General features: G+C 39.7%; 1 protein-coding gene and 1 long non-coding RNA gene across 14 annotated transcripts in view; one reads left to right on the top strand and one right to left on the bottom strand.

Annotated features, from left to right (window-relative positions):
- The window catches only part of C10H7orf50 (chromosome 10 C7orf50 homolog), a 133,828-nt gene that overhangs the window by 5,054 nt on the left and 101,581 nt on the right, over window positions 1-27,193 (bottom strand). For 12 of the 13 annotated variants that reach the window (XM_064461651.1, XM_064461650.1, XM_064461654.1 and 9 more), the window contains one exon: window positions 22,610-22,785. In XM_064461651.1, coding sequence (XP_064317721.1) covers window positions 22,610-22,785 — 176 coding nt within the window. Of the gene's footprint in view, window positions 1-17,012; window positions 17,104-22,609; window positions 22,786-27,193 lie in introns of those variants that run through there. The other variant, XM_064461662.1, reaches the window with a different exon arrangement.
- Window positions 1,626-7,053, top strand: LOC135315178 (uncharacterized). Its single transcript, XR_010374609.1, has 3 exons — window positions 1,626-1,832; window positions 4,564-4,675; window positions 6,823-7,053. It is a non-coding gene; the product is annotated as an uncharacterized LOC135315178 (long non-coding RNA).

Genomic DNA, 27,193 nt, shown 5'->3' with positions numbered 1-27,193 from the left:
AATGTTATGACTTTTCATCAGAAAGCACTGATTCCTTGAAGTTATAAGTCCCACTCCTCAGCTTTGACCAGTCCTCTGAGAGGTCACTGCCCTCATTTGACCCACGACAACTGAGCACCCCAAATCCTTACCCCAGCTGCAGGGCTACCTGAGCATTTGGGGAGGTAGAGTGAGTGAGGAATCAAGTCTGGGTTTTAGAAAGCTGGTATTTCACAATTAGCTGAAATTCATATGAAATTAAGCAGTCTCTAAAGGACTGGAAGGAGAAACTCATGCTACAGCGGTCACCTCAACAATGGCTGAAGCCCATCACAGACGACCATACTAGAGCTGAGAACATTCATTTTTCAGGAGCGTATATTTTAAGGCTTGGATTTGTCTAAAGGTGTGACTTAAATATTGGTGTTTACAGGATAGAAAACTGCTTTTTATGTCTCACTCTCCCCAGGAATTCTAATTCCAATATTTAGCCCAAAACTTCAGGATGCTTCAATATTGTTAAAAGTGAGCAGGCAAAACAAATCATTAACAACTGCAAATGTTCTCTGACTGTTCAGCAAGCATATTTTAAATATGCAAAATGTTAGCTGGGTTAAACCAGCACATGTATGTACACCTTGAACATGATTTTAAAGCTGGTATGTTCTGTTTTAGATGAAGAGACATTTTCCTCTATAAACAAATGAGCAAACTAGCAAATCTCACTATAAAATGAAGACTGCTTTTTAAAAGTATGGGCTTGAAAATTAGCATGTTAACATGTACAAAATGTGTTAGTACACTGAAATATCATTTAAAGATCCAGAAGAAAATATATGAGGAGCAAAACAAAAAACATTTACACTTATTTGATTTTTCTCTAAAGAAAAACAAGTCTCCAGAGGGTAGCATGCAAGATGTCTTTAATGTTCCGGCTTGTTTTACACAGCAACAGAGAGCACAGAAATCAATTGAAAAGCCAGCTGGGTCTGAGAATTAGTATTGTTTAAACACTGTCAAGTCTAATAAAGCAAAAGAGCCTTCATATTTGCTGAATGCTGCACCAGCAAATACATTGTTCAGTCAATTCAATGACACAAAAAAAACCAAGACCACAGATTTGTACAGAAGGGTTTCATGGAAGCTTCTCCAGACAACCCAAAATTTAAAAAAATTACTCTCTTGACTTTCAAATTCAGAAAGAAAAAGCATCAACAACTCATTAGGGTTATCACTAGGTAAGTTCAGTAAAAATATCTGTAACCAACACATAAGGTAAAACTCAGACAAATAACAGTAAACCAGGAAGGACAGGCAAAACACTAATAACCACAATATATCATATTTTACACGCTCAAAATTAAATCCACAAATGAACTGATTTAGAGGTCTCTTTTGGGACACTGTCAATAAATAGGCAAAAGTTTGCAGAACAAATACTGTACAAGAGCAGGAGCCCAAAAGCTGACTGCCAAAAGTTATAGAATCAAATTAAAAAATATTATTATAGTGAAACCATCCTTCTCCCATCAGCACCAACCTAGAAACCAAAGTATTTGCAATATAAAGATCATTCAACCCTTGGTGTCACTTGCCTTCACAGCAAGATGCTCAACACAGTGACAACTGTCAGAACTACACCACCTGCAATGCAAGGAGCCAACAGAGCATGGCGTGGAAAAGGCTCTTCTTGTGGGTGTAGCTTGCGGGGCAAGCTACTTGCTCATCGGTACCCAATCTCTCTGTGCTTGCTGTTAACAGAAACCCATTCTTTTATGAAGTTCATCCTCCTGAACAATTACATGGAAGATGTTATAGGAAATGCCATGCATTTGCACAGCATGAAGAAGGAGGTAAGTTTAAAATTCTTTTTCACATTAAATAAGCCTGGAAACAGTTTACATTATAATCTTTGCAGGGTGACAAGAACAAGGTGATTGACAGATCTGTGACTGCGTCCTGTGAAAACAGTCCCTCTTCTAATGAAAACTTTTAACACGTTTTTATTTCTTTAAACTATACTATGCATCTATACATTTGCAATTATATTCATTAGTTAGACACACCACATAGTACTCTGAATATTTTATTCTCTGCTAATTTTATGTTTCTGTCACTCACACTATCACCTGAGTACTGTTAGGCATTAACTTGAAAAATACAGGCTGATTTCACTAATCTCCTATAAAGCTATAGGATGTTAAAATATCTTTATTGCCTAGTTTATAAACAACTGAGACCAACAAATGAGTGCACTATAAGGTTAATTGGTCTTATTAGCCTATTACCAAAACCACATGCTCTCTTCTACACATTAAGACAAGCCATTATACTCCTGCACCTAAGATCCCACACTGACTTTCAGTCTAGTGATTTCTCTTGTAGAAACAAACAGAAATTTCAGCTAGTTTTCATTAAAGGTTTCACTCTACATACACCATAATAATTCATATAAATAACAAATACTTTAACATAATCAACCACAGAAAGTACATTTGTGCCCATTATAGCACCAGAGACTCACACACTCTTTCTTTTGGTTTGCACTCGGTCCTATTAGAATCGAATGTTAAATGAGTACAGTAAAAAAAAGTAGTATTTTCCTTAATAGACTACGGGTGTACTCATATTTTCAGAAAATGCTGCCAAGTTTTTAACCTGTGCTCTATCCATGGGTGCATCAATTCCTGCTTCTGCCCTTTCAGGAAAATGGCCCTTCACTTGACCTTAATTCCTATCAAACTGTGGGCAAAACACTCACGGTAATGGATGTGCAGTCTTTAAGGCAGATAACGTGGCAGTTGCTCCCTGTAATTGGACACCCCCCCCCACACACAGTTATTAAAATAAAACTTTTCCACTGACTCCTATGATGGCTTTTTTCCTACTCCAATGTCAGCTTCAAAACTTATGGAAAGTATCACTCCATGACAAAGTGAGAGGGGTAACTCCTTTTATCAGAATGACATAATTAGTACAGTTTTAGAAATGCTCAACTTCTAAACTACAAAAGTTAAAGCCCTGTAACACAAGAGAGGTCTCATTTTGCTGTTTATATGCAGATAAGCTTCCTTGACATACTACAGCAGTAGAAAAGGCTTTTCCTTTAAGTGATTAAATATACAGAGTAAGACCAATGACATTATAGTTTAAAAAAACCTCTTTATAGACAATCAAAAACTCATTCACAGTTTGAATTCATTTTGTAGCCTTTAGGAGTATCTATGTCCAGGTCTAATATAAAATATGGAGTTAGATGAAAAATATACATGTATAAAATATGTATTTTTCCAGTACGCCTAGGGCTAATTTTCAATATATTGTACAAACACTGATTGCCTTCTTTACACAGTTAATGGCTGAATCTTTCTTATGAGCTGTAGCTCATTGGAAAAACACATTGGTTGACTTTAGTTAAAGAGAACCTTTATGTTTGTGCAAATGATCTTCCTAAATGCCTTTGAAATTGAAGATACAGAGGAAATTAATCAAATAAATCAAGTGGCTTAGGGAGTTTTTGGGCTTTTGGTTTTTTGCATGAGAGTCTCATGTAGAAAAGCTGCCCAAGATTCTCACTGGTCTATCTCATAAATTACTTTTAGTCTCTGTATTAAAGTAATCTCACACAAATATATTCCCAAAACATGGCCGAGTTGTACCTTCCCAGCTGCTCATCACAGATGTCATTTGCCTTTAGAATGCTTAACCACGTCCCTTCTAAACACTGTGACAGAAAACAGGACATTTTCTGAGTATGGGCAGCATAAGCAGGCAAACAGAAGACAAAGGGCAGCATGCAGGGCAGAGCACGCTCTGGGGTGTCCAAGCAGAAAGAGAAGGGGAAGGGAAAGTAGTCAAATTGCTTCTAGAAACACAGTAAGAGAAAAACATTATTGTTACAAATTGGATTCAGGAAGACAACACAATGCATACGCTTAGACTACTGGCCAGGACAAAACACTACGAAGCTGTCACAATTACTAAATAATCTCCTATGTGTAGAAAAGCACTACGCTGAGAACCAACCATTTTACTCATTCAACTGAAAAAATTATTGGGTAGGAGACAAGTCTTAAGAAACCAGGAAGAAATAAAGACATGTGACTGCTAATAACCTTCCCGAAGGCAGGAGAACACAGCCACGTGTGAAATGGAAGGGCATCTGCACATAATTTGGGGCCATTGACTGTCCAGCCCACCCCTGAAACACATTCCAGTTTGGATATCTATCCATGAAAAGCAGACTGTCACCAAATTTAGACTTCTCCAGCATGCAGCCCAGGCTTAGCATCTGGGAATTAATCTGAAAGGTTTCTCCAGCCCTAAGGACCAGGTCAACGTGGAGCCCCCTCTTGCTCTCTTGTGATTTACCCATGAGGACCTTTTATGTCTTATTCTCTCAAGCTTCACTGAATCTCAAAGGAGGGACAGATGAAGAGATCTGGCTGATTACACCACATTCAAGGCTACATTGAAAAAAGCTGTTGAAAACGTTGAAAGCAGTGTACTGCCAACAGTACACAGAAATTGTCACATTCTTCTCACTCCATTTACCTGGGTACTTTTCTGTTTTGATACACTCAGTTATTCCTCACCCTGAAACCTGTCTTTAAGGATTAACTATGTTCTTCTGCATGCCCCACACGGGAGGCTGAACAGATGTTACGGAACATGATTAAGGCTTGCAGGAATCAAGGTAAGCACTTTACTCCCCAAGCGCTCTGCAAACAGTGCAAAAGGTGTCATCTCGGCACTCACTGCCCTATCCATAAAATGTGGATAACAGGCGCTTCCTCAATAAAGAACAACCATACTCTAAAAAACTCCCTTAAAGATATTTAAAGTCTTGCTGAAATACTTGGCACTCAAGTGATTTGCTGTAATGTTTCACAATGAAATACATAACAATAGCAGTGACTCTAAAATACCATGCACTTACGTTTAAGGCAAGATCACTGCTCTTATAAGGCCTGGATTTGGAAACTGTGGATACTCTTATCAAGTCAGTTCAGCGGTGACTGTAACACTACATATGGCCAACAGGTGAGCATGGGAACCCAGCACCTCAAAGAGGCTCCCTGGAACCGCTGGAAGCAGCATAGAGGGAGCAGAAATTTGGCATAAGCTCATTCTTGTGGGAGAAGAGACATTTTATGGATGGAGGTTTTATATAGCTATATTATAAAAAAAATACATGGATGTGGATGGAAGTTTTATATATGCCTTATAGTGCACATAGTGAAATAGGAATAATAATTTTTTGTCCAGGCATAACACAAACAATTATTTAAAGGGAAATGTAAAAGTAGGGTTTTTTTATTCTGAGTATTCATGATTTCTGCTATTTCTCTACGGACATTTAAAATTATTTCACTTTTATAAAGATAGTTTTTGAATGTCTTTGTCAACCCCTGCATGCCCAGAAAGCCGCCTTGCAGTGCACTTCAGTGCTTAAGAGGAAAACTCATTTCAAGTGTACGTGATGCTGATTTTCCTCATTTGGAAAAAAATATCAAAAATTTAAATTCTAAATAGATTTTCAAAGACTTGACCAGAATGGCTGTAGTTAAAATCTTAGACACACTACTCTGTAGCAGAGCTTAAGGTATAGACGTAAGACGGAGTCATAGCCTTTATTTTTAACTGTTTTCTCACATTATGGATGACCCTGTTTATCTCCCAACTCCGATTTCTGGAGAAAATTAATATATTTATACTGATATTCTCAAATCCAGTTTGGAAGATAATTTAATTATGAGTGAGATAAAGGTTTTCCTTATTTTCCTGGAAAAGAAGAAGAGACACTAATGGAGCTCTTTTCCCAGAAGAAAACTTTCTAAAATTGTCAACATATTTTAGAATCAGTGCCACATTTTCGGTTGAAAATCCTGGCACCATTTCTCAATCTGTGGTTTTAAAACAATTTTTAATATATTCTTCCATCTGGTTTAGTTGCAGCATAATGACTGAAGACTTGTGAAAAGGCATGGGCAGGAAGCTTTTTTTTCTTTTTTAAATTTAGGAATCACACATACAGGAAGAAAAAAACCCATGCTTTTTAGTGTCCCATATTTGTCCTGATGTCCAATATAAGGGCAGATTGTATCTGACTGTATCTGTACACAGGTCACAGAATTTTCTTAGAAAGTATTTATAATGCAAAAGGAAAGGGCCTTTTTGCCTTAAAGCAAAACTTTGATTAAATCTACATAAAATGTTTATCACCACATATCTTTTATTATACACACTTTTATCACTTGCCATTATTTGTAACGTTTTATATTATGTTTGCATCCTGAAGCTTCAGCCAAGCTAGAAATCCCCTTCCTCCCCCACTACAGGCACCCTTCAAAAGCAACATGAGACATGCCCTTGAAGAGCTTCGAGTATAAACAGATGAGACAGATGATAAGTGGAAAGGGAAGTTGACCCAGAAAATTGTAACAATGCCTCAAAATCATACAGCAGGTCATCAGCAGAGCTCATATCTCTTCTATCTAGTACAATACATGCAGGGTATCTTACTGTGATTCAACTTGTCAGCTTTTCATAAACACCAACCTACCTGCAAATGCCACCAGCATTCCACTGGGAAAAAAAACCTTTTCCTTTTTTTTTCTTTTTAAATTCTTTTTCTAGTACAATTATTTAGTTGCTGGTATCTGTACTAGCCTGCCTGCAGCAATATTGCATTTTGATCTGAAAATATATATAGCAGTAATAACATGTTGAGAACTTTCTGCTGTTTTCAGTAATAACAAAAAGGTCAGCAGTAGACTTGAAAGATGACAGCTAATATTACTAAGCTAAACATGTTTTTTATTTTACATATATTCATAAAAGAAGACAAAGCAGGAGTTGAATTATCACAGAAGAAGAATAAAGAGCAGAATTTGAGCCCTTCACAGCCAATCTGTTCTGCTCCTGCAAGGAATATACAACTAAGTCCTATCCCAATGCTGTGCTGAAGTCCCATCTCCTCTCCAGATGTCCATCTTTTCTTGCACTTAATTCTGGTCACACTGATGCTCAGACCAGAAATAAGGAAAGGAAAAAATGAAAACAACTGTTATGCCTCCCTCCCATGAAGAACATCCTGGGGGGTACGAGGAGATAAAGAGGGCCCCATAGCCTGTTTGAAAATCATGTACAAAACCAGCTGCAAGTAAAATAGTTTTCAAAAGTTGGCAACAATCCATTTATATAAATGCTTTCTGATGATCAGATGAAGGATATGCTACCGGGCCCAGGAAAAACAAATATGGTCACTTCTCTTCTGTCTTACCACTACACCAAATGAAGTCCAACTGTGGTACAGAACACTCCTGCCAAGGCATGGATTCAAGCTTAGTTACAAACAGTAGCTCATTTTCACTGCTTTTTTTTAAAATTTTAAATTAGCTTTTATAACTTTTAAAGATTCTCCCTCCTAGCTTCTCAAAGAAGAAAAGAATAATAGGTGAGATTAAACAATTAAGAACAAATGAAAAAAAAAATCTCTTAAACTAATGGTTGCATTTCAAAGGAGGGATGTGAAGGGCATGTGGATTGAAATCAGGCTGAAATCACTGCTTCTGACACTATAATTCTATGCTGCTGGGAGAAGACTAGGTCTGGGGTGGTTCTCAGCTAAAGCAAATAATCTCTGGATTTTACTGCTCACCAGGACAATCAATGCAAGTCCTTTCAAGCTAGATCTAGAAGGTTCAATTCTTTTGTTCAGTGCCACAAAACTACAACCGTAACACTTAGTCATGGGTATACAGTTACTGGAGCGTTAATACACCCTAATCTTGATCTGGGTGTCAATGCAAAAAAATTCTACAATTTCAGCAGCGCTGGCTCATACCTCTACTAGCTCTACTTAGAATATTACAGTGTTAATGCAAGAAGAGTTAGACAAGCTACAAAAAGCTGCTATGAGAAGTCAAATATTTACTAATGTAATAAAGAAGTCTATACAATTTTCAAGGTCCATCTCAAAGCTAGCAATGATAAACAAATATTTTGGGCTTTTAATAAGAAAACACCAGAAATGTATGAAAGTGTCATGTTTTCCATATAGTGATGCTGTAGGAAAAAGCTGGAAGAGAAACCAACTTCATGGGGAAATTTATCTGTGAAAGTTTTTGAGAAGGGATGAAGACTACTGAAGATGTTGGCTGACTGATTTTGCTTTGAAGCAGCCAGGATGTCAAAGTGCCAATTTATTGCTTAGTATGTGGAGTTGAAAGTTTGTGTTATTTAGTTATTATGCACAGGCTATTTCAAGAAGCCCTGAAGCTACGAAGTGAGGCTGGCACCCTATGAAGGTGTCTAATCCAGCTAGGCCTCTGATCAGCAACACTGCGGAAAAATGCGTTGCTTTTTTGTAATCAGATGTCTTTAATTTAACTTCAGGTTGGGCGTTTCTGTGCCGTTTCCACCTTTGCAAAGACCTAATGGACTTCCATAGGCAACAAAACCAGAAGTGCTCATCTGCAGTTCCAAACCCCACAGTAACATTCAACTAAAATATGAAAAAGCAATGCTCTCTCATCATGCTAACGAGATGCCCGCGTGCCAAATGCCTACCTGCACTAAGAGTCAGCACCATGCACATTCTTCCTTTCTGACTCTCAGCATCCAGGACATCTAGCCCCAGTTGCAGGGAGCTGACTGGCCTTTCTTCTCCACAAGATTCAAATCCTATTCCTGCAGACTTTCCAACTGGGCTTCCTCACATCCTCAAGGAAGAGGAGCTGCTTAGATCATGGAGACCAGTATGCTTGAGGGGTGCAAGGGGTGAAACCCACCCTCTGCAATCTGGAGGATGGCCGGGCAGGCTGGGTGCCAGCAGCATCTGTGAAGCAGTAGCTCCTGTGTCCTCTCCTCGCTTGACAAACAGAGATACTCACAGTGACAAATAGCTGGCCCCAAATCAACACCATCCGTTGTGATGTCCAGGGGCTCTGGCTGAAGCCTCCAGGTAAGGAGAAATCCCTCCCTCAAAGATTCAGGCTAATTAAACATATACAATACCCCTTCTTTCCAAGGCGGGGTTGCTCTCTTACAAAAGGAAAGCTGAACTTTGAGCCTATGCTGTAGGACTGGACCTTCACCTTTTCTGTACTGTTGGCCTGTTCTGGTAACAATATTCTGTTGGCATATAGAAGACATCCTGGATTGTCAAATTCTTACCTAGCCCCTTTACTTAACTGATTTCTCTTAGGACAGTATTAAAGAGCAGATAATTTGGATGCCAGCCCTAAATGCACTGTTGCAGAAATTACATTGGCAGGCATTTTTTTTTTTTTTTAAATGAAACCCGAGTATTTTTATTGCTGGCTAATTAGACATAGCTCATCTTTGTTACAGGAAGCCCCATGCAGCCCTCTTCACATAATCCATCACACAGATGGCTTTTACAGTGCATCTGAGAGGATCCCACACTTGGGGTTATTCTGGAGCAATGGCAAAGACACATATAGACGCTTCTTTAAAAAATGACCCGTCAATCATCTTTGTCATTTTTCATATCCCAATTTGGACATCCCACGCTGCATTCATTATGAAGGATGGCAGAGGCAGAAGGAGAGAGAGTGTTGCAGACCCCTGGACATCTGAATCTCCAAAGCTGTAACTTTGCAGAATTATTTACTCTTCTTTTTGCAGTTAGAAGTTCTAAAAAGCGACAAGCCAAAGAAAATACCAAGATCAACCTAAAAGTGTACAGCAGTTGACAGCCCACTCACATTTTCTTGATTTAGCTGGTATGTTCAGGTATCTCTCAGTGCATAATAAAATCTGCCACAGCACTACGGTATTCAGGACAGTATCAGATTCTCCTCTTCTAATATCCTGAGATATGCATTGCACTACTAAGATTTTAAGTAATCTATGCATAGAGAAGCTGATCTGCCAATTACTGCTTCCTGCAGATGGCTCTCATTCCAATCCAGTTTTATTCATATAGAAGTAATTACTGATACCTTTTTGGGCACCATCATATTAATAAATGTGTGAAGCAGGAGACAAGTTTTATTAAGGATCCAGTTTTATTATTTTAAAAATATTGCTTGTTATTCTAACTCTGGCTAGGAAGCCCTGACGGCTCCCTGGAGCTAATTGATTAATAATCATTGCCAACTGCATTTTAAATTTTAATTTTGGCTTTGGCTGACTAGACTAAACGATTGCCTAGAGCTATGAAACTACTCTCCACAATTTTGAGTATTTGGGCATCGGATGAATAGTTTAAATGTGTTTGAGGAAGTGAGCAGCAGTGTTAATTCTCCTCAATCTAAATTTTATGACACAGAGAAAACATACAACCTTCCTTTTGCATTTCTGCCATATCAAGAACATAGTCTGAATGGAAGAAGATGGGAGAGCAGAAAATGCCTCTCCCTGAATCCAGAAGACGGGTTAGGGACGGCACGCCTGGGCTCATAACCAGGCGATAGGCAAGGGGTTTGGAGAGCCAGGGGAGAGCAGACCTCAGAGCTACGCTTCATACTCCTCGAGCAAACACTCACTGCAAAAGGTATTTCACTCAAATAAAGTAAATAATCCCTGCAATCTGCTTTTAGTTTAAAAATATCCAGAGGTAGTTTGTTGTAATACTTATACGGGAAATCGGTAATTTTAATTATTCTGGTTTTATCTGACCTGAATAATGCTCTAATTTTCCTCAAGTCAAATGGGAAAGATCAAAGTGTTTGAAGTGTTGAGCACCCACAACTTCAGTGGGCAATGAAGGTGTCTAGTTACCGTCAGGATACGGTCCTGAAGCAGGCTGGCCTGCTATTACAGGTTCTACATCTGAACCTCCCTAATATATCTTACAAGGTTTCTAAAAGTAATTTCAGACGAAATTAATATATTAAAGCTGCTTAATTATTCTATTAGATGCAGTCTTTTTTGTATAATACTATGGACAGATGAAAGATGGATCTCAATGATAAATATCTAATGACCACATTTAATAAACTGTTAATAAAAATTCATTTATACTAAATTTAATTTTACTGGAAATAAGACTCATTAAGAAAGGATGCATTAAATTTTCTTAACTAGATTTGGAAATAAAGACTTTTTACAGGAAAGAGAATCAGGCAAAGAAACCTTAACTACTTTTACCCCAATATTTATGGACTTAACACGTGTAATCTAGTTTTCCCCATTTGGGGAAGCTCTTTACAGCACAATGGCTAATAACTGTTAATAAAATTTATAGCTATGACAACATATATGTGAAAATTTATGAGGAATCTTAAAAATCCTACTGCTAAAATATATTAAAAAAATAAGCACAAGCAAACTAAAATTTGAAAAAGTTTAACTAAACTTTGAAAAAGTTAAAAGAAAACCAAGGATGTGTGGGAAGCCTCTTCAGGCACAGAGAATGTTGAAGGCAGCAAAGTTGGTGAAGGGTCTGGAGAACAAGTCTGATGGGGAGCGGCTGAGGGAGCTGGGGGTGTTTAGCCTGGAGAAGAGGAGGCTGAGGGGAGACCTTATCGCTCTCTGCAACTGCCTGAAAGGAGGTGGTGGTGAGGTGGGGGTTGGTCTCTTCTCCCTAGTAACCAGTGATAGGACAAGAGGAAATGGCCACGAGCTGCCTCAGGGGAGGTTAGATTGGATATTAGGGAAAATGTCCTCATTGAAAGGCTGGTCAGGCATTGGAACAGGCTGCCCAGAGAAGTGGGGGAGTCACCATCCCTGGAGATACTTAAAAGACATGTAAACGTGGCACTTCAGGGCATGATTTAGGAGGCCTGGGGGTGTTGGACTGATGGTTGGACCTGGTGATCCAGGAGGTCTTTTCCAACCTTAATGGTTCTGTGATTCTATGATTCATCTTAAGAGCCACCAATCTCATGGGATACAAAATCATATGCAGCAGAAAAATCTTGCGTATGTGACTGAGAATAAAAATGCTGTCTGTAATCTCCAGCCGGCTACCTGCGAATTTTTGTTCAGCGGCAATAAAGTGGAATAAAGCTGCTCTGGTCATTTGCAGCAATAGTGCAAAGGACCACAACTGCAAGGAGAGCCCAACCATGGAAAACAGAAACCTCTCCCAAAGTAGCTAGGAGGATCTGGAATATTAATCCATACATTGCATGCCCACCTAGAGATTAGTATAGATGCTAGTGGCCTTTCGTGGCCTGTCTTGAGACACCGCTACAGAAAAGAAGAAAAAAAAAAATCCATGCAAAATCCTACAGATCTGTTGGGACCAGACATTTACATAGGGCCAAAGAAAACAAAGCCTGTGTTCAGATGAGAAGAAAGTTATGTCTAGTTTCCCTCATGTCACTTGCTCGAAAGGAGGCCTTGGGATAGTGCAAGGACTTTGGTGAGTCACAAACTTCATAACTGTTTAATTTATCCGTCTGCAAAATGGGGTAATATAACAATTTCTCAAAAGCTGTCATAACAAGAGTGAATAAATTAGTGTCAAAATATTTTTCATTTATTTTGTCAAAATACAGTCATGATATGCTATCAGGAAAGGTATTATGGAAGAGCAAATTACCATTATTATGACAGGGAGAAGATAGATAAAATATTTTTTAAAAAAGAAAAATAAAAATCCCTTTAAAGATGACATATTTTTCAGCTGATCCTGCAAATGATAGATGTCAGATGAAAGGATTTGTGAATTCATGTTAATGATGCTATTAAATACAGTATTTCCCTATGAGAATGTTTGAACCAAATGCCCAAGTAAATATTTTGACAGCTTAGTTTCACACTGAAAAAATGGTAGAAGCGCAAAGAGAGAGAATGTTTCAAAGTAAATCACTCTGCAGCTTTTACTGAAATATGCTTTGAGATGTGTGCTTGTGACCTTCCATAAAACTAATTCAAAGATTTAGAAAGGCAAATTATTTGATTTGGAGCCATAAAGCAGGATTAGAGTTTCCTAATCTATTTCTCCCTTTTTGTTAAATTTAGCGACCATTTATGGTTATGGAAATTACAAGAAGAAATCTCTTTCCTCTGTCATAAACTAAATAGGACAATGAGCAGATTTAGAAAGATAGTACAGCTACTGACTCTGACCGAGACAAATTTAGCATGGACACAAGCTTCCCTTGCTTTCTCCTTTTAAGCTGTACATTAGTACTAAGCAAAGGGGTAAGAAAGCTACTCCAAAACCACTCCCTATAGAAAGGGGTTCACCCAGAATAATGTTAATAGCTAAACCATAAGAGGTTTGGTTCAGGGAAAGTAGTGCTGGTCCCGCTGCATTTCCAAAGCTCAGTTGAATGAATTGCATCAGAAGCATTTACTAATTTGGCTGGAAAATTATGCAATCATTCATGTTTCTGAAACTTCCTACTTCCAAATGAGTTGAAAATACCTCAGAAATATCTGCAACGTCTGAGAATTTCCACATATAACTAAGCTTAAAAGTCTTAAAACCTTGCACTTCAGAACCTTCAAAGCAATCACCTGTTTTCTCTCTAGAAACCAGAGTTGTTTACCCAGCAAGCTAGAAATGTCAAAATACATTAAAATATATTTCTAAGTACTTAGGTTCTTCAAAACTTGATACACTAGTACAGAGAAGACTTTTTAATAGTTTCAGTCATTTCCAGCAAACATCCTGGAACATTTCCAGGACAGTATTACAGATACCCAGAATATAATCCCATGGTTCATTTTCTTCCCCAAAATTATTGGTAAAAATAGCTGAGATTGGAGCCAAGCTACTTAAAGTTGTTTTTTATTCTTACTTTTGGTTGCTGGCTTTAGAATTCTGTAGTAAATAATACTATTATTTGTCAGCATTAGCTTTAATTGACACCAAGTTTATCTTCAGTATCAGCTAAAGAAGCCTCAGTGCCTGCTCTGGCACTGGAAGCAATATAACTAACTTATAAATCAACTCCACACAGTGTCTGAGCTCATTTGCCAAGAGCCATGACTTCTTAATTCAGGCTCATCTGGGTTTTAACCCAGTTATTCAGCTTCCAGGCCCGAGTCAGTATTTCTGCACAGCACTGTGCCATGCAGGCACCTTCCTCCGTTCAGCGCCAGCATCTCTTTAACCACCTGCATTGCAACATTGGACTCGTGTGGAAGAGCTGCAGACCAAAATTGTTGCCTTCCTTTTTTGGTGAGCTTACTTCAGGCAAAGCCTGGATCTCTGAATAGCTGTAATATTTGTATATGGAAAAAGAGACACGATATACATAAGGAACAGAAAATTAACAGTGAGATGTTAACGTGCTTCTTGCAAAGCAGCAAATTGTTGAATTGGAACCATAAAAAGCAGCTAACCCACCAAGAAGTTAATAACGGTTTGAAAGCAATTCTTGCACAATATGACATCCTGTGGATGTCATGCAGGGGTTAGAAAAACATTGGCATGGCTCCAACACAGTTCTGCATATAACTTGCCACCAAGATACAGAAAAGTGAATCCAGAAGTCAACGAGTGTATCACAGGGACTGAAAATCATCAAGTCAGGCTGCCATCAGACATCTTGATTAAACAGGGAAAAGCTGTATGGTGCTATTACTGAGAGTGTAACGTGACATTCATAGAATCTGAAATGCATAGTTTGAATAATCAGATGATAATGAGAACACTAACATCTGGAAATGTATATCATAAAGCCAACTCTGAAGCAGTAGGGTATCCGACTCGCTGCAGCCAGACTGAAGTAGGGTGAGAAGCACTGTCCCTTTTATAGTCAGTGAAAAATTTATTACAGCTATAGTTGGCATGTTTGTGCCAACATTGTCATTAACACAAAACTGAATCATAGTTTGGGGGAGAAAAAAAGAAAAGGTTTTCAGCATGCAGCAAATTAAATGTGAAATCTCAATGTGCTGTCACTCAAAGATGAATCCAACATTGCTGCCCATAAACCAAAGCCAGAGTGACAGGGAGCAGGAAGGAATCGCAGACTCTCATTCCCTTCTGCGTGAAGCTGGAAGGCTGCTCCAGTAAAACAGCATATTTGGTTCCAGGTCTCACATTTCCAGAACAATCACAGACACAGAAGTTCAAAGAAGAGCAACAGAGCATATCAGTGTCTGGAAGGACTAGCAACGGATGAAGGATTACGGATGTACCACTTCACCGAAGGGGCAGCGAGATTGAGAAAACCGATACAGCCATGGGAAGGATGTAAACACCAGGAAGAGAAGCAGCTATTTACAAAGTGTGGGGCAATACAATGATTTAGAAAGCCCTGCTCAATAACAGGTCCAACATAGCAAAATAATTTTTCTGTTTCATATACCCTAACAGCAAGCTTTGCCTTCTGCAGAATATGCTTGAGTACGTTTGCAGAATAGCCATAAGCAGCACCAGATCTGTACAGTGAATATGCCCTCTCCACCTATCCCCACAAGACTAACTACCAGCATACCAGCACCCTAAAAATAGGAACGGTGTGTGCATTGCAACAGAGAGCTTTGTAGAGTTTCTGAGTAACACCGGGGCTGCTAGGGAACTGCAAACAAACTGAGGTGGCTTCATCAGATGCCATGGGGTACTGAAGTTACACAAGGGAGTGTAGGATAATGATAAGGTAACTCACTCTTTAAGATGAGACTAATTTTTTTCTGCCATGAACAGAGACAGTGGCTTCCTTTCAAATGAGGAAGATCTGTCCAACTATTAGGATCAATGGAAAAACACTCAGTTTTACAGACATGCTGATTTAGGTCAAGAAGAGGAATCCCGCTTAGAGGCAGGTCTGGCCTTGGTAGAAATTAAAAGTCAAGCAATATAGAATGTTGGAGAAGTGCTAAAACAAATTCACTGATCTCTAGAGTATTAGAAAAAGTGCAAGCCTTTGGAAACAGATAAGTAGCAAGTACCTGCCCAAGTTCACATAAAACATAGCCACAGAACAACATCAAATGCAAATTTATCCTGTATCTGACTTTCCGGATTCATGAGGCTTCTTTTGGAACTAATGAATGTGACAAAATGACTAAAAGCATGTATGAATAGATTAATTACATCCATAGTTAATGCTTGCCCTAGAACCTTTAAAAAATAGCCCTATGATTATTAAAGCAAAATTAGCCTGCATCACTATTCCCCTAATCGTTGAGGAAAACCCGCTTTTTCAAAGACACCTTAAAGCCCCAGTTGTTGAAGGGAATTCAGCAACATTGCTGTGTCTAATTACAATAGCTCCTCCTAAGTTCACACACAGTTTTTGCTACTGGTTAATTGAGATTCATCACTTGAGCAGTTCTCCAATAGTTTATGAAATTCAAGATAACGGATGAGCTTTTACACAGGCTGCACCTCCCTGGCAGGAAGGAAAATCAGTCTCCTTCCTGGAGGGTGGAAGAAGGAGAAATGACATTAAATGCTAATGTTAGTTGCTATCAAACCCAAACCGTCAAGTCTCTGGAGGGAGAAAAAAAAATCTGTTTATGTTTAGATTTCTAGTGCATCAGTTGCTCTTAATATCGAAAAGCTTAAGCCACTGATGGTGAAACATCAACACCAGTGCCAAGTTTGAAATTAATAAAGATTAAGGCCAGGAGCAATGAGAATGACTTAAGTTCAGAATCAAACACCAAAAGTCATCACTGACCACAGCTTAAAAAAATACTTAAACTGTGAGAGGAAAATCAGCTTCAAAATGTTATGGATCAACAAAGCAAACTAAATCTGACACAAGCCCACCCAATATAAACGTAGAAACTATTTTTCAACACTAGTAAGTGTGGTTGTATTTGTGCAGAAGCTGTCTCAGTATAGTCACCCGGTCCCAAACACGGTAGGATGAATGGTTCTGTTATTTTCTGAAGGGCCACCTTCATCTCAGCTGTTCGGTCACAAACCTCAAATACTGCTGCCTTCTTTACAGACCAGGACGAGCTTCCACTGGTTCCTTCAAAAATCAGAAACTTCCCAGCTGCTAACACTGAATGAACATTAAGCTACCTATTAATTCCCTTCTCCAGATGGCCTCTGCTCCAGCAGGAATAAATATCAACTTGATATACTTAATATATTATACATACATATATAAAAACAAACAAACAAACAAATAGACACATACAGCAAAGTTCCTCAGATTTCTATGTTCTTTGAAAGGAAGAGCAATGTTTCAGCTTTAAAATCTCCCATGCTTGGCACTGTTTGTAATGAAGTTTGACCGAGGACTGGAACGTTCCCATTCTGCAAACAGCAGATAAACAATCGCCCTGGGTTGTACACTGCTTTCAGCTGTATTGCCACTGCGCTCAGCAAAAACCACCTTGTGTTCTGCAGAGTCAGACTATTTCCCCACCTGATGAGAAATCCTGTGTCTCATTTTTGTGTTTCTGTAATGTGTCCTTGCTTTGTATTATTATAAGCATTTTTCCCCCCTAAAGAAGTCTCTGACATTCTCTGAATCTCACCTAAATTTAAGTTAGGGATGAGAAAAGTAAGATCTATAAAGGAAACTGAAAATACAATGCCTTGGGAAACATCGTAGTGACATATATTACTAGCATAACATAAATAATTGGAGAGAAATGTACTCCAGCAGCTTAATTTTGATATTTTAATGCATGATAATACTATTGCAAGGCTGTGGTGGGCTGACCCTGGCTGGATGCCGGTTGCCCACCTCCCCTCTCCAGCTGGACAGGGGAGAGAAAATGTAACAGAAGGCTCATGGGTTGAGATAAGGGCAGGGAAAGATCACTCACCAATTACCGTCATGGGCAAAACAGACCCAGCTTGGGGAAAAGTAATTACTAATCAAATCAGAGTAGGATAATGAAAAATAAAAACTAAATCTTAAAACACCTTCCCCCCATCCCTCCCTTCTTTCCACGCTTAACTTTATTCCCAGTTTCTCTACCTCCTCTGCCCTAGCACCACAAGGGAACAGGGAACGGGCGTTGCGGTCAGTCCATCACACATTGTCTCTGCTGCTCCTTCCTCCCCTGGGGAAGGACTCCTCACACTCTTCTGCTCCAGCGTGGGGTCCCTCTCACAGGAGACAGTCCTCCACAAACTTCATCGTGAGTCCTTCCCACAGACTGCAGGTCTCCATGAACTGCTCCAGTGTGGGTCCCTTCCATGGGGTGCAGCCCTTCAGGAACAGGCTGCTCCAGCATGGGTCCCCCACGGGCTCACAAGTCCTGCCAGCAAACCTGCTCCAGCATGGGCTCTCTCTGTCCACAGGTCCTGTCAGGAGCTGGCTCCCGCATGGGCTTCCCACAGGGTCACAGCCTCCTTTGGCACCCACCAGCTCTGGCACGGGGCCCTCCATGGGCTGCAGGTGGATAGCTGCTCCACCATTAACCTCCACAGGCTGCAGGGGCCCAGCCTGCCTCACCATGGTCTTCAGCAGGGGCTGCAGGGGAATCTCTGCTCTGGAACCTGGAGTACTGCCTCCCCTCCTTCCCTGACCTTGGTGTCTGCAGGGTTGTTCCTCTCACATATTCTTACTTACCTCCCTGACTACAATTGCTGCTGTGCAGGTTTTTTTCCCCTTCTTATGTATGTTACCCCAGAGGTGCCACCACCATTGCTGATGGGCTCAGCCTTGGCCAGTGGCGGGTCCATCTTGGAGCCAGCTGGCACTGGCTCTGTCAGACATGGGGGAAGCTTCTAGCAGCTTCTCACAGAAGCCACCCCTGTAACCCCCTCACTACCAAAACCTTGCCATGCAGACCCAGTAGAGAGTTAGGTAATTCACAGCAATATCCATATAACGATATTATCTATTGCTTCTACTTCAGATGATATCAATCTTGTAATTCCACATACTTTTAGTGACATCTTTTCAGATCTCTGTCTGTTCCTTTGATGGGCGATGAAGAAAACCATATGGGCAGATCCATACAGCAATGAACTTTCTTAGCAAAAAAAAAAGAATAGAAACATTTCTAGGAGAGAGTGGCTTGCCAAGACAAACAAGTTCTGCCAACATTTTAACAACACAGAAGGTCAGTTAGGTTATAATTAAGTCTAATTATCATTCTCATGAATTGAAACATTTTTTCACTTGAACGTGATTAATGCTCAGAAAATGATGAATTTTTATTTTATATTTTCCAAGAATCAAAGTAATGAGACATTCCAGTCTTGGCTTTAAACCTGTATCATCAGTTACCACCATAAAGAAAAAAGGCCTGTCATCATTAAAAGTATGATATTTGTGCAGTGCATTCAACCACTAGTACCTTCCTTACTCATGCTCTTCCCTATTCCTCAGCAGTGATTTTACCAGTTTTTTTCTCTTCTGTTCAGTACCATGCTGGGTTTTTTCATTATTCTACTTTTCTTTTTTCCTTCTCATAGTTTTATAACCTTTCTGCTTCCCTTTTTCACTTAAGCTCCCTATTTTTAATCCTCTGTATATCTTCACATCTACCTCTCTGCTCCCCCAGCAAGGTGGAGAAGCTGACAGTGGTGACTTTCTTCCCTTTCCACAAGCATGCTGTGATTGCCGCGTTAGACAGAAGGCGCTGGGAAAGCGCCTGAGCTTATCTCATCGAGGAAAAAGGTGAGATAAAAATGGTGAAGCAAAGACATTTTTTCTCCCCCTTTCCTTTTCCCATAGGCCAACCAAAGTGAGAGAGGAAAAATCCAGGAGCTTTTTGGCTGCTTCTCCTCTATCAGGAGTGCAAAGCCTGATGGATACCCATCCTGGTCTCATTTGAATGAGACAGCAGCTGAAAAGCCTGGGCTATCAATGTCACCCAGCTCACAGGGGAAACCCTTCAGCACCCTCAGGTCTAGCTGGGGACTGCAGTGTGCTAGTGTGCTGCATGTGGCCATCCCATATGCAGGGGGGAAAAAGTCTCTCTCAATTGCCAGCATGGTCCTCCAATAAAATGATAATTTGACCTCTCTGGAGGCTGGCAAAGCATCACGGACTATTTGTTTTTAGACTCTAATAACAAACCTGGAAAACTGGAAGAACTGGTCAGCTTGTAGCATACTGTACCCAGCAGTTAGAGAGGTTTATGAGGACCCTCAGCAGCCCCTGGCAGCAGGGACACACAGCGGCAGTGCTGTCACGGACAGCCACGTGCCCTGGTCTAACATTGCTCTTTGTGCGAAGCATCACCCTGAATCTAGCTCCGTTGCTGCAGCGCTGGTCTCAAAGCCATCAGGAAGGGCAGTATGCAATTAGCAGTCCTGCCCCCCACACGCTGCATGACTTACTCCCTCTCATCAATGCTGTCTTCATTAACTCATCTTGACTAAAAGGATGAGGCACATCTCTGGGAAAGTCACCTTGTGCCTCAGCGAAGAGAAGAGTGCTGCCTGTGGGCTGCCTGCTACTTCCATTTTGTTTTTTAAATAGAACATACAAAGCTATTGCAGAAGCAGGGCTTTCTAAGCACAGGACCTGCCACAAAACAGTAACTGTTAACCATGGTTTATTTCCTTCAAGTAAAGTTTTGCTACTTCTCCCTGACTTTACTGATTGAAACGGAAATTTATTCTCCTGGTAAAGAATCCCACACACTGGAAAAGATGATTCTGCACTCCGACGGAACTACTACCTCTTAAAATATGCATGACCTATAAAATAAGTTGAATTTTCCCTTGCATGTCAAAAGTCTAGACAGGTAACAAAAGTCTTTCCCTGAATGCTTTCTAACATTTTTCTTTTAAAAGTATCAAACAAAATTTCACTAAAACAAATTCAGTATTTTCCTGTCATAGGCTAAAGCTTGATATGGTTGTGCTCTCATGCTGTGAATCATCTCTTAGTAAATAAAAATTACAGTTTTAGTTATCATATGGTACTTCAAGCTCCACCTGTCCTACAGGAGGTTCACATGTCATCAGGAAATTAAGATGTCACTTCAGTTAGCAACGCTTCTGTCATGTAAGGCTTTTTATTGCAGGTGGAGCAAAACATAAATCCACAGCACCCTTTTGTTTACTTCCAATTATATTAATCTCTTGCATCTATAAGATTAAGTTATCCTCCCACATAGTATTCACGCCTGTAGCCCCACAAAAACACACAGACTGAAATCCTTGAAGTTGCTGGGGGTTTTACAATGGACTTTGAGAGGTTGGATTTTAGTATCCCTTCCCCAGCTAATATATTACTACTCTGATTACTTTAAATCCAGTTGTTTCTTTTTCCAATCTTGCTGGGTTGAAAAAACATCTGAGGTGTAAAGGGATTAAGCTGTTTTTCTGTAATTTACAACAGTGCTAGAGGGTCCTGGGACATTTGGGTCTTGAATGCTGTCTATGGTTATGTTTGCTTGGCAGTTCAGCATCTTATGACTATCCCTGTTAAATCTAGACAATTCAAATTGTCTTGCTGAAATAATCCCACACATCCTATTGCTGTACCTACAGCCCTTGGACTCTGTGCATGACAAGACCAAATGACATAGCAGGTTTATTATTTGAAGGTAATTTGGTACGAGTTAAGTGAAACTCTAGAGTCAAACTGGTTCAAATATTAGTTCAAATATAGTTTCATATTCTCCCACCTAACAAGGCAAAAATCCATACAGATAACAGTGGAATATCAAACAAAAACCCACAGCTTGTTCCTTTGCTTTCCAAACCTGAAAGCCATTATCTCTAGATCCACCACTTACTAGCACACATACCAGAGTACAGTCTGAGCAGATGGTTCAAAGCTAACTGTCAATCCGTTTGCAGTTCAAAACAGTGGTGAACTACTCCAGCTGTTTTCCAGATCAAAAATATTTTTGTCATTTTGGTATCGCTGTGTGCTGAGGGTTATGTAACAAAAATGCAAAAGTCCCTCTGCCTGGAATGCAATTAATTTCCTCCCTCCCCGCTGAGAGTGGTAAGTAACAGTTCAGACAGTCTGGATGCTTCAGTTTTGAGCATGGCCAGAGATGCAACCCTGGAGTTATTCCATGTGGTAACCCACTATTTGTAACAGGCCAGTCTCCTGGAGGTCTTACAGAAAGGGTATATTTTGTAGTTTGGAAAAAAATAAACACTATCGTCCTGTTTATACATGACCTCTTACTGTCTGTAGAGTACTATGAATGCTGTGCTGTAGTTCTTTATTTCAACCATAGACTTTGCTTTATGTCGGAATTTTAAGTATTCTAAAAAAGTGCGCTAACTAGATGAAGTAACTGCTTCCTATCTGAAATCAGCCACTACATTTGCTATATACTTTGGTATGCAAAAAAAAAGGCATTGTACACTATTAACTTTAAAACAGTGGCATAATACCATCTTAATTTACAAATATCCAAATATCATGCAGGCAGTTAAATTCATGCTTAACCACTTCATGCAATTCGCTTATATAAATACCTGAAAGGCCTCTACTTAAAACAGCACACTTAAGAAACAAAACTAATTTCCTCCATGCAATCTTTTCTGTGATGTGCCTTTCATCTTTGTAAGTGCAGCTAACCCCATAATATTTATATATCAACAATAAGATCTTCAGGACAGGAGCTGTCTTTCCATAAAATGTTTGCACCATACTTAACATCCTTCAGTTGTTCCTGTCACATAAATGCAATGGTGTGATCAATTGTATGTGAGAGTGTCAACTGAGATGAAACATTAACTTAGTACTTAACTGCAGCAATTTCCTTTAATGTGTTATTACTTGTTCTGGATTTCTGGCATGGTTTACAGCTTACTTCCGTAGGGAGCACCTGCACCTGGTTTTAGTATTCTTACCTGGTTAAATAGGCCAGAGCCAGCTCAGATCCCGACTGCTTTTTGGGCTCCACCTTTTTAGTAGAGATTCCAGCTTCCCTCATCAGCTGTTTTTCTTTCTTCTTGCGCTCTTTTTTTAATTTTCTTTCCAGTTTCCTTCTTTCCTCTGCTGTAAGTTCTTCCTCTTCTTTCATTGCCTGAAATAATCAACATTTAAATAAAGTGTTTATATTTCTACAGGAACAAAATATGCATAGATGCAATCAATTGAAGGGCACAGGTAACATTTAAAACAAGAAGCTTCAAGCTTCATGATTTTACTGTTCACTCCACTTCCATCACCTCTCTACTCCGCTCAATGCACAGAACAGTAAATACTGCACTTGCAGAAATCTGCAAAATTGCTTTCTATAGATGATTATACTCTTCTCAGCAGTACAGTAACCTGGGCATCTTCTAGCTATGTATTAAATATCATATCTAAGATTTGTTGTGCTTTTTGTTCTTTCTTACTCAAACCTAAGGGGGGAATGTGAACAGCAGCAGCTGTTTCGTAGAGGAGGGAGGGTATAGGGTTTTCTCAGGATCCTTAGTCTCTGTTTGTTGTGTACCCTCACACTTCCCTGGACTGAGAAAATTTCTCTCTGTCACACAGGGGCTTCATCTCCATTATGCCAAAGGAGAAGACGTGACAACTACCATCTTCATCCAAGACCTCTTGGAGATCCTTTAGCAATCTTGGGTAAACATATGCATAATCTTGCATACACATATATATATATATCCCACAAAGGTTGAAGTTCCCTTAAGTTTGCAGACAGACAGAACAGTTAATTATTCATATTGAAAACCAATTTACTGTAAATGTCTAAGTATACCCCAAATGAAAATATTTATTTCATGTACAGATGAAGAGCATTAAATAGATGGGCTGAGTTTATCAAGGAAAATCTTAGCATGAGATCATGCAGCGTAGGAAGAAAAAGCTGTTCCATAGCAAGATATAGCGAGTCCCTGACTCCAGGGACTCTTAGAAGTCTGTGACAGCTTCATTCATATCTTTCCAGTAAATAGTCCCCCTGAATTGTTAAGTATGGACTAGACGCATAAAAAAGATCACAGCTGGTCTAATAAAAGGTGGCTGTTTACTCTATGTCATCCTCAAGATTTCTGTGAGAGACAGATTTACACATTACAGACCCTAACTACTCTGATGATCATCGTACGTAGACCTTAACAAAACTGTAGACAAAGTAGCTTCTGGGTATCCAAACCCCTATGTACCTCAGGAAGCAGGAGGGATTTGGACACTATTAGGCCACCTCTTCTGCACAACCTCCCAGTAACAACTGAGCAACGTAAAAAGTATGAAATTCTGCAAACAACTCTTACACTGTATTGGGCTTGCTTTTAGATATTTCCAAGTCCAAGACTGAAGGGGTGGTGCTAATTCTTAGCTTATATGATGGTTATAGACCTCACACAGTCCCAAATAAAACTTTGATAACCTTCATCATGGTTTAAGGAACTGTCACCTCCATGGGTCAGGCACTGTGATAAAATGCAGGCTACACAAAAAGAACATTTAAATATCACCTACTCTTCCAAGTTAAGAACAGAAATCCAGTAGCAAAACCTCAGAATTGCAAACTGACACAATTCCAAATTACGGGCTTAGATTGGAATAGGCTGTCAGGCTCCCATCTTTTTATCTAACCATATTCAGCACTTTCTGTAAAGACCGTTTAAAGTCCTGCTCATTACATTTAACAAGAAGAGACTGGGCTGCAGGCAACACTGTGGAAACAGTGTTTGCAGTAGTGTGAAATGAGATAGAGATGTTGCCAATGACTCCATTAATTAATCCACTTCCTCAGCAACGGCTGTAACAGGTTTGTTAAGACAACCTGAGCAAGTAACAGATTCCTGCGAGGCCAGGCAATAGTTCTAAGATGATGGGGTCTCTGGGTAGGAAAAAACCCACCTGCCGGCAGCAGTGGAAATGGCACGGATGTAAGGTAGCCCAGGAAATGTCTACCTTCTCTGTACACAAGTGGACTTTGAAGCAGACTCCTCTATGACAAGGACAGCAAAACGGGATGTTGCATGCAAGTGTTTGTTGAGTTATTTAAATGCATAATTCTTCCCCTCAAAATAAACACTTTCTGATACTGCTTCCAAATCTGCATGTCCCTCAGACTCTCCTGCTACAAGCCAATGAAGGTGGAGTATACAGAAGGAAGTAAGGCAGTCTGGAGGTTCACCCACACCTCTATTAGCATCTCACAGCCCAAAATAAAGGAATGTAACCACCACAAACGTGGCCAAGAACAAGAATTACATTCACAGAGCAGACTGGGTTCAACTCCAGCAGCTTTAGTATAGCACTGTACTTGGGGTGCTCTGCAAGAGCACTGCAAACCCCTGGAGGCCAAACTGACTGTGGAAAGACCGCTCTTCCTCCTCTGTCTGCTCCCTCCTCACCTGTTTGAGGAACCCATAACTGAAACCTGAATGCACAAGAAGATAAATTGGTTTATGGAGAGACTGATTAAAACACTTTATAAACTGACAAATCCTTAGTGTTGTATCAATTAGTGTTTGTTGAATGCTTTCAAACGAAAATCCAGACATGGCACTAAATAACATTCTTCTTGGTGACATTCAAGCAAAGGGTGGATAAACAAGACAATACCTGAACGCAATCTTATTTGCCAAAGACACCTGCTTTGTGTCTAATGTAAACTTTGGTTCAGCACGAATTCTTGTATCATCTAAGTTTACTCTGGGTCATCTTTTCAACTTTCTGCTTTCAAAGCTCAAAAAAGGGCAAGAAAGCAGAAGGTAGAATAAGTGGGAGTGGGACAGTAAAGAGGATTTGCTTTTTTTGTTTAAAATACTTTTTAGCTATTTTTATGGAAAAGCCAGCATTCATGTGCAAACACATGCAAAAATGCAGCATATATTGTATTCTTATAAAAGACATTTTATAACTCATGCTGAGAATAAAATAATATTTAGGGTGAAGGCAGGTACATAATTGTTAAACAGGAAAAAACGTTTTCATTGGAAAAGCCACCCTGGTACTTAATAAAATAACAATCCAGCCACACAAAGCCCAGGAAAACACTGAGGGTGGTCATTTATAAAGTGTTTGTAAAAGAGTACTACAGCAGCTGTCCAACAGACGACACACTACAGTTAATCTTCTTTTAAAAATAATGTAATGAATTTGTTTACTTTTCCGTGAGCCATGAAGCTTTCAAATAAAGTTACTGTGGCACATCATTAGAGCCGGTCTGATAAAGAGGCCTCTGCTTCTTCATACTTACAGTAAACGTGTATCTCTGTACCCTCCCTTCCCCCCACATTCCTTGCATTACGAAAAAGCTTTTTATCCCTCTCCCCCACCACTCCATTAAAAACAAAACAAGTTACTCCCTCCCTGTAGGTCCCAACGTAAATACCAACCCCTAACAACATTTGTTTCCAGCATCACCATCGATGTGCCGTGGGCTGGCTGAAGCAAGAGCATTGTTCTCCCTGTGGGACTGGTGCTGTCCTGGGCATGAAAGAGTCAGGATTTACAGCTGGAGGTACCTTCTGCTAGCCCAGAGCATCATCCAAGGAAAATTGGATTCATCAGGCTTCTGTCTGGGACTCCCAGCACACATACTGAGAAAGCACTCACAACTTTACAGCTCAAACAACTTTTCTAGTTGCACCTATGCTTCTATCCATCCACGTCAACTTGAGTAACCTAGTAGTACCTACCACAATCTGTCCCTGACCAGTTTTTAATTTGAAAGCCTCAAGTTTTTTTTGCTTCATAAAATACCTACATTTGTTGGTCTATTCTCCACTGAAGCTGAGGGTAGTTTTATTGCAATTAAAAAAAAAAAACAAACCCACACACCCCAAAAAAACCCAACCAAAAAAACCCCAAACCATAAAAAAAACCAAAACACAACAGAAGCAAAAGCAACCTCCCCCAAAACCTGGGACTCAAAAGAAAATAAAACCATACCTTTCACTGGAATGTAAAGCCTAGCTGTATTTATTTTAACTTGGATGATCTCTCCTACGCTACTCTATTGATGCACCTCTCCTTCATTATATCAACAGCCTTAATTTTTTATTTCACTTTCCATGTACCATTAGCGTGACTGTTTTTCTGAAAGATGTGTCCCAAGTTTGTGAGCCATTCAGGTTTTTAGTATTATGCCATTATTTAAATTTTAAAAACCCCAACCAACAGAACTTCATTGTTTAGAGGTCATAAATATTCCATGTTGTCTCCTTCTATATTTATAAAGTGACATCACAATTTGTAGTGCTACAATTTAGCCTTAACTACAACATTGTAAAGTCCATATTTGAGTGTGAGACACTTGTTTATTGATGTGATAAATTTAAACCATATGCATATAGAAAAACACAACACTTGCTTATTTGCAAAGCCTGCTGAGAGCTACCACACCACCTTGGATCGTGGGCTCATTAGATCTCAATCTAAACAAGGTCAGGCTAGGTCAGTACACTTGAATGAATGACATTCAGAGGACAGCCAGTGTTTTCTCGTGATTAAGGAGGTGGGAGTCTTCC

This window comes from Phalacrocorax carbo, chromosome 10 (assembly GCF_963921805.1).
Source record: "Phalacrocorax carbo chromosome 10, bPhaCar2.1, whole genome shotgun sequence".
Taxonomy (NCBI): domain Eukaryota; kingdom Metazoa; phylum Chordata; class Aves; order Suliformes; family Phalacrocoracidae; genus Phalacrocorax; species Phalacrocorax carbo.
The sequence above is the reverse complement of the archived record's forward strand: the minus strand, read 5'-3'. Positions and strand labels throughout refer to the sequence as shown.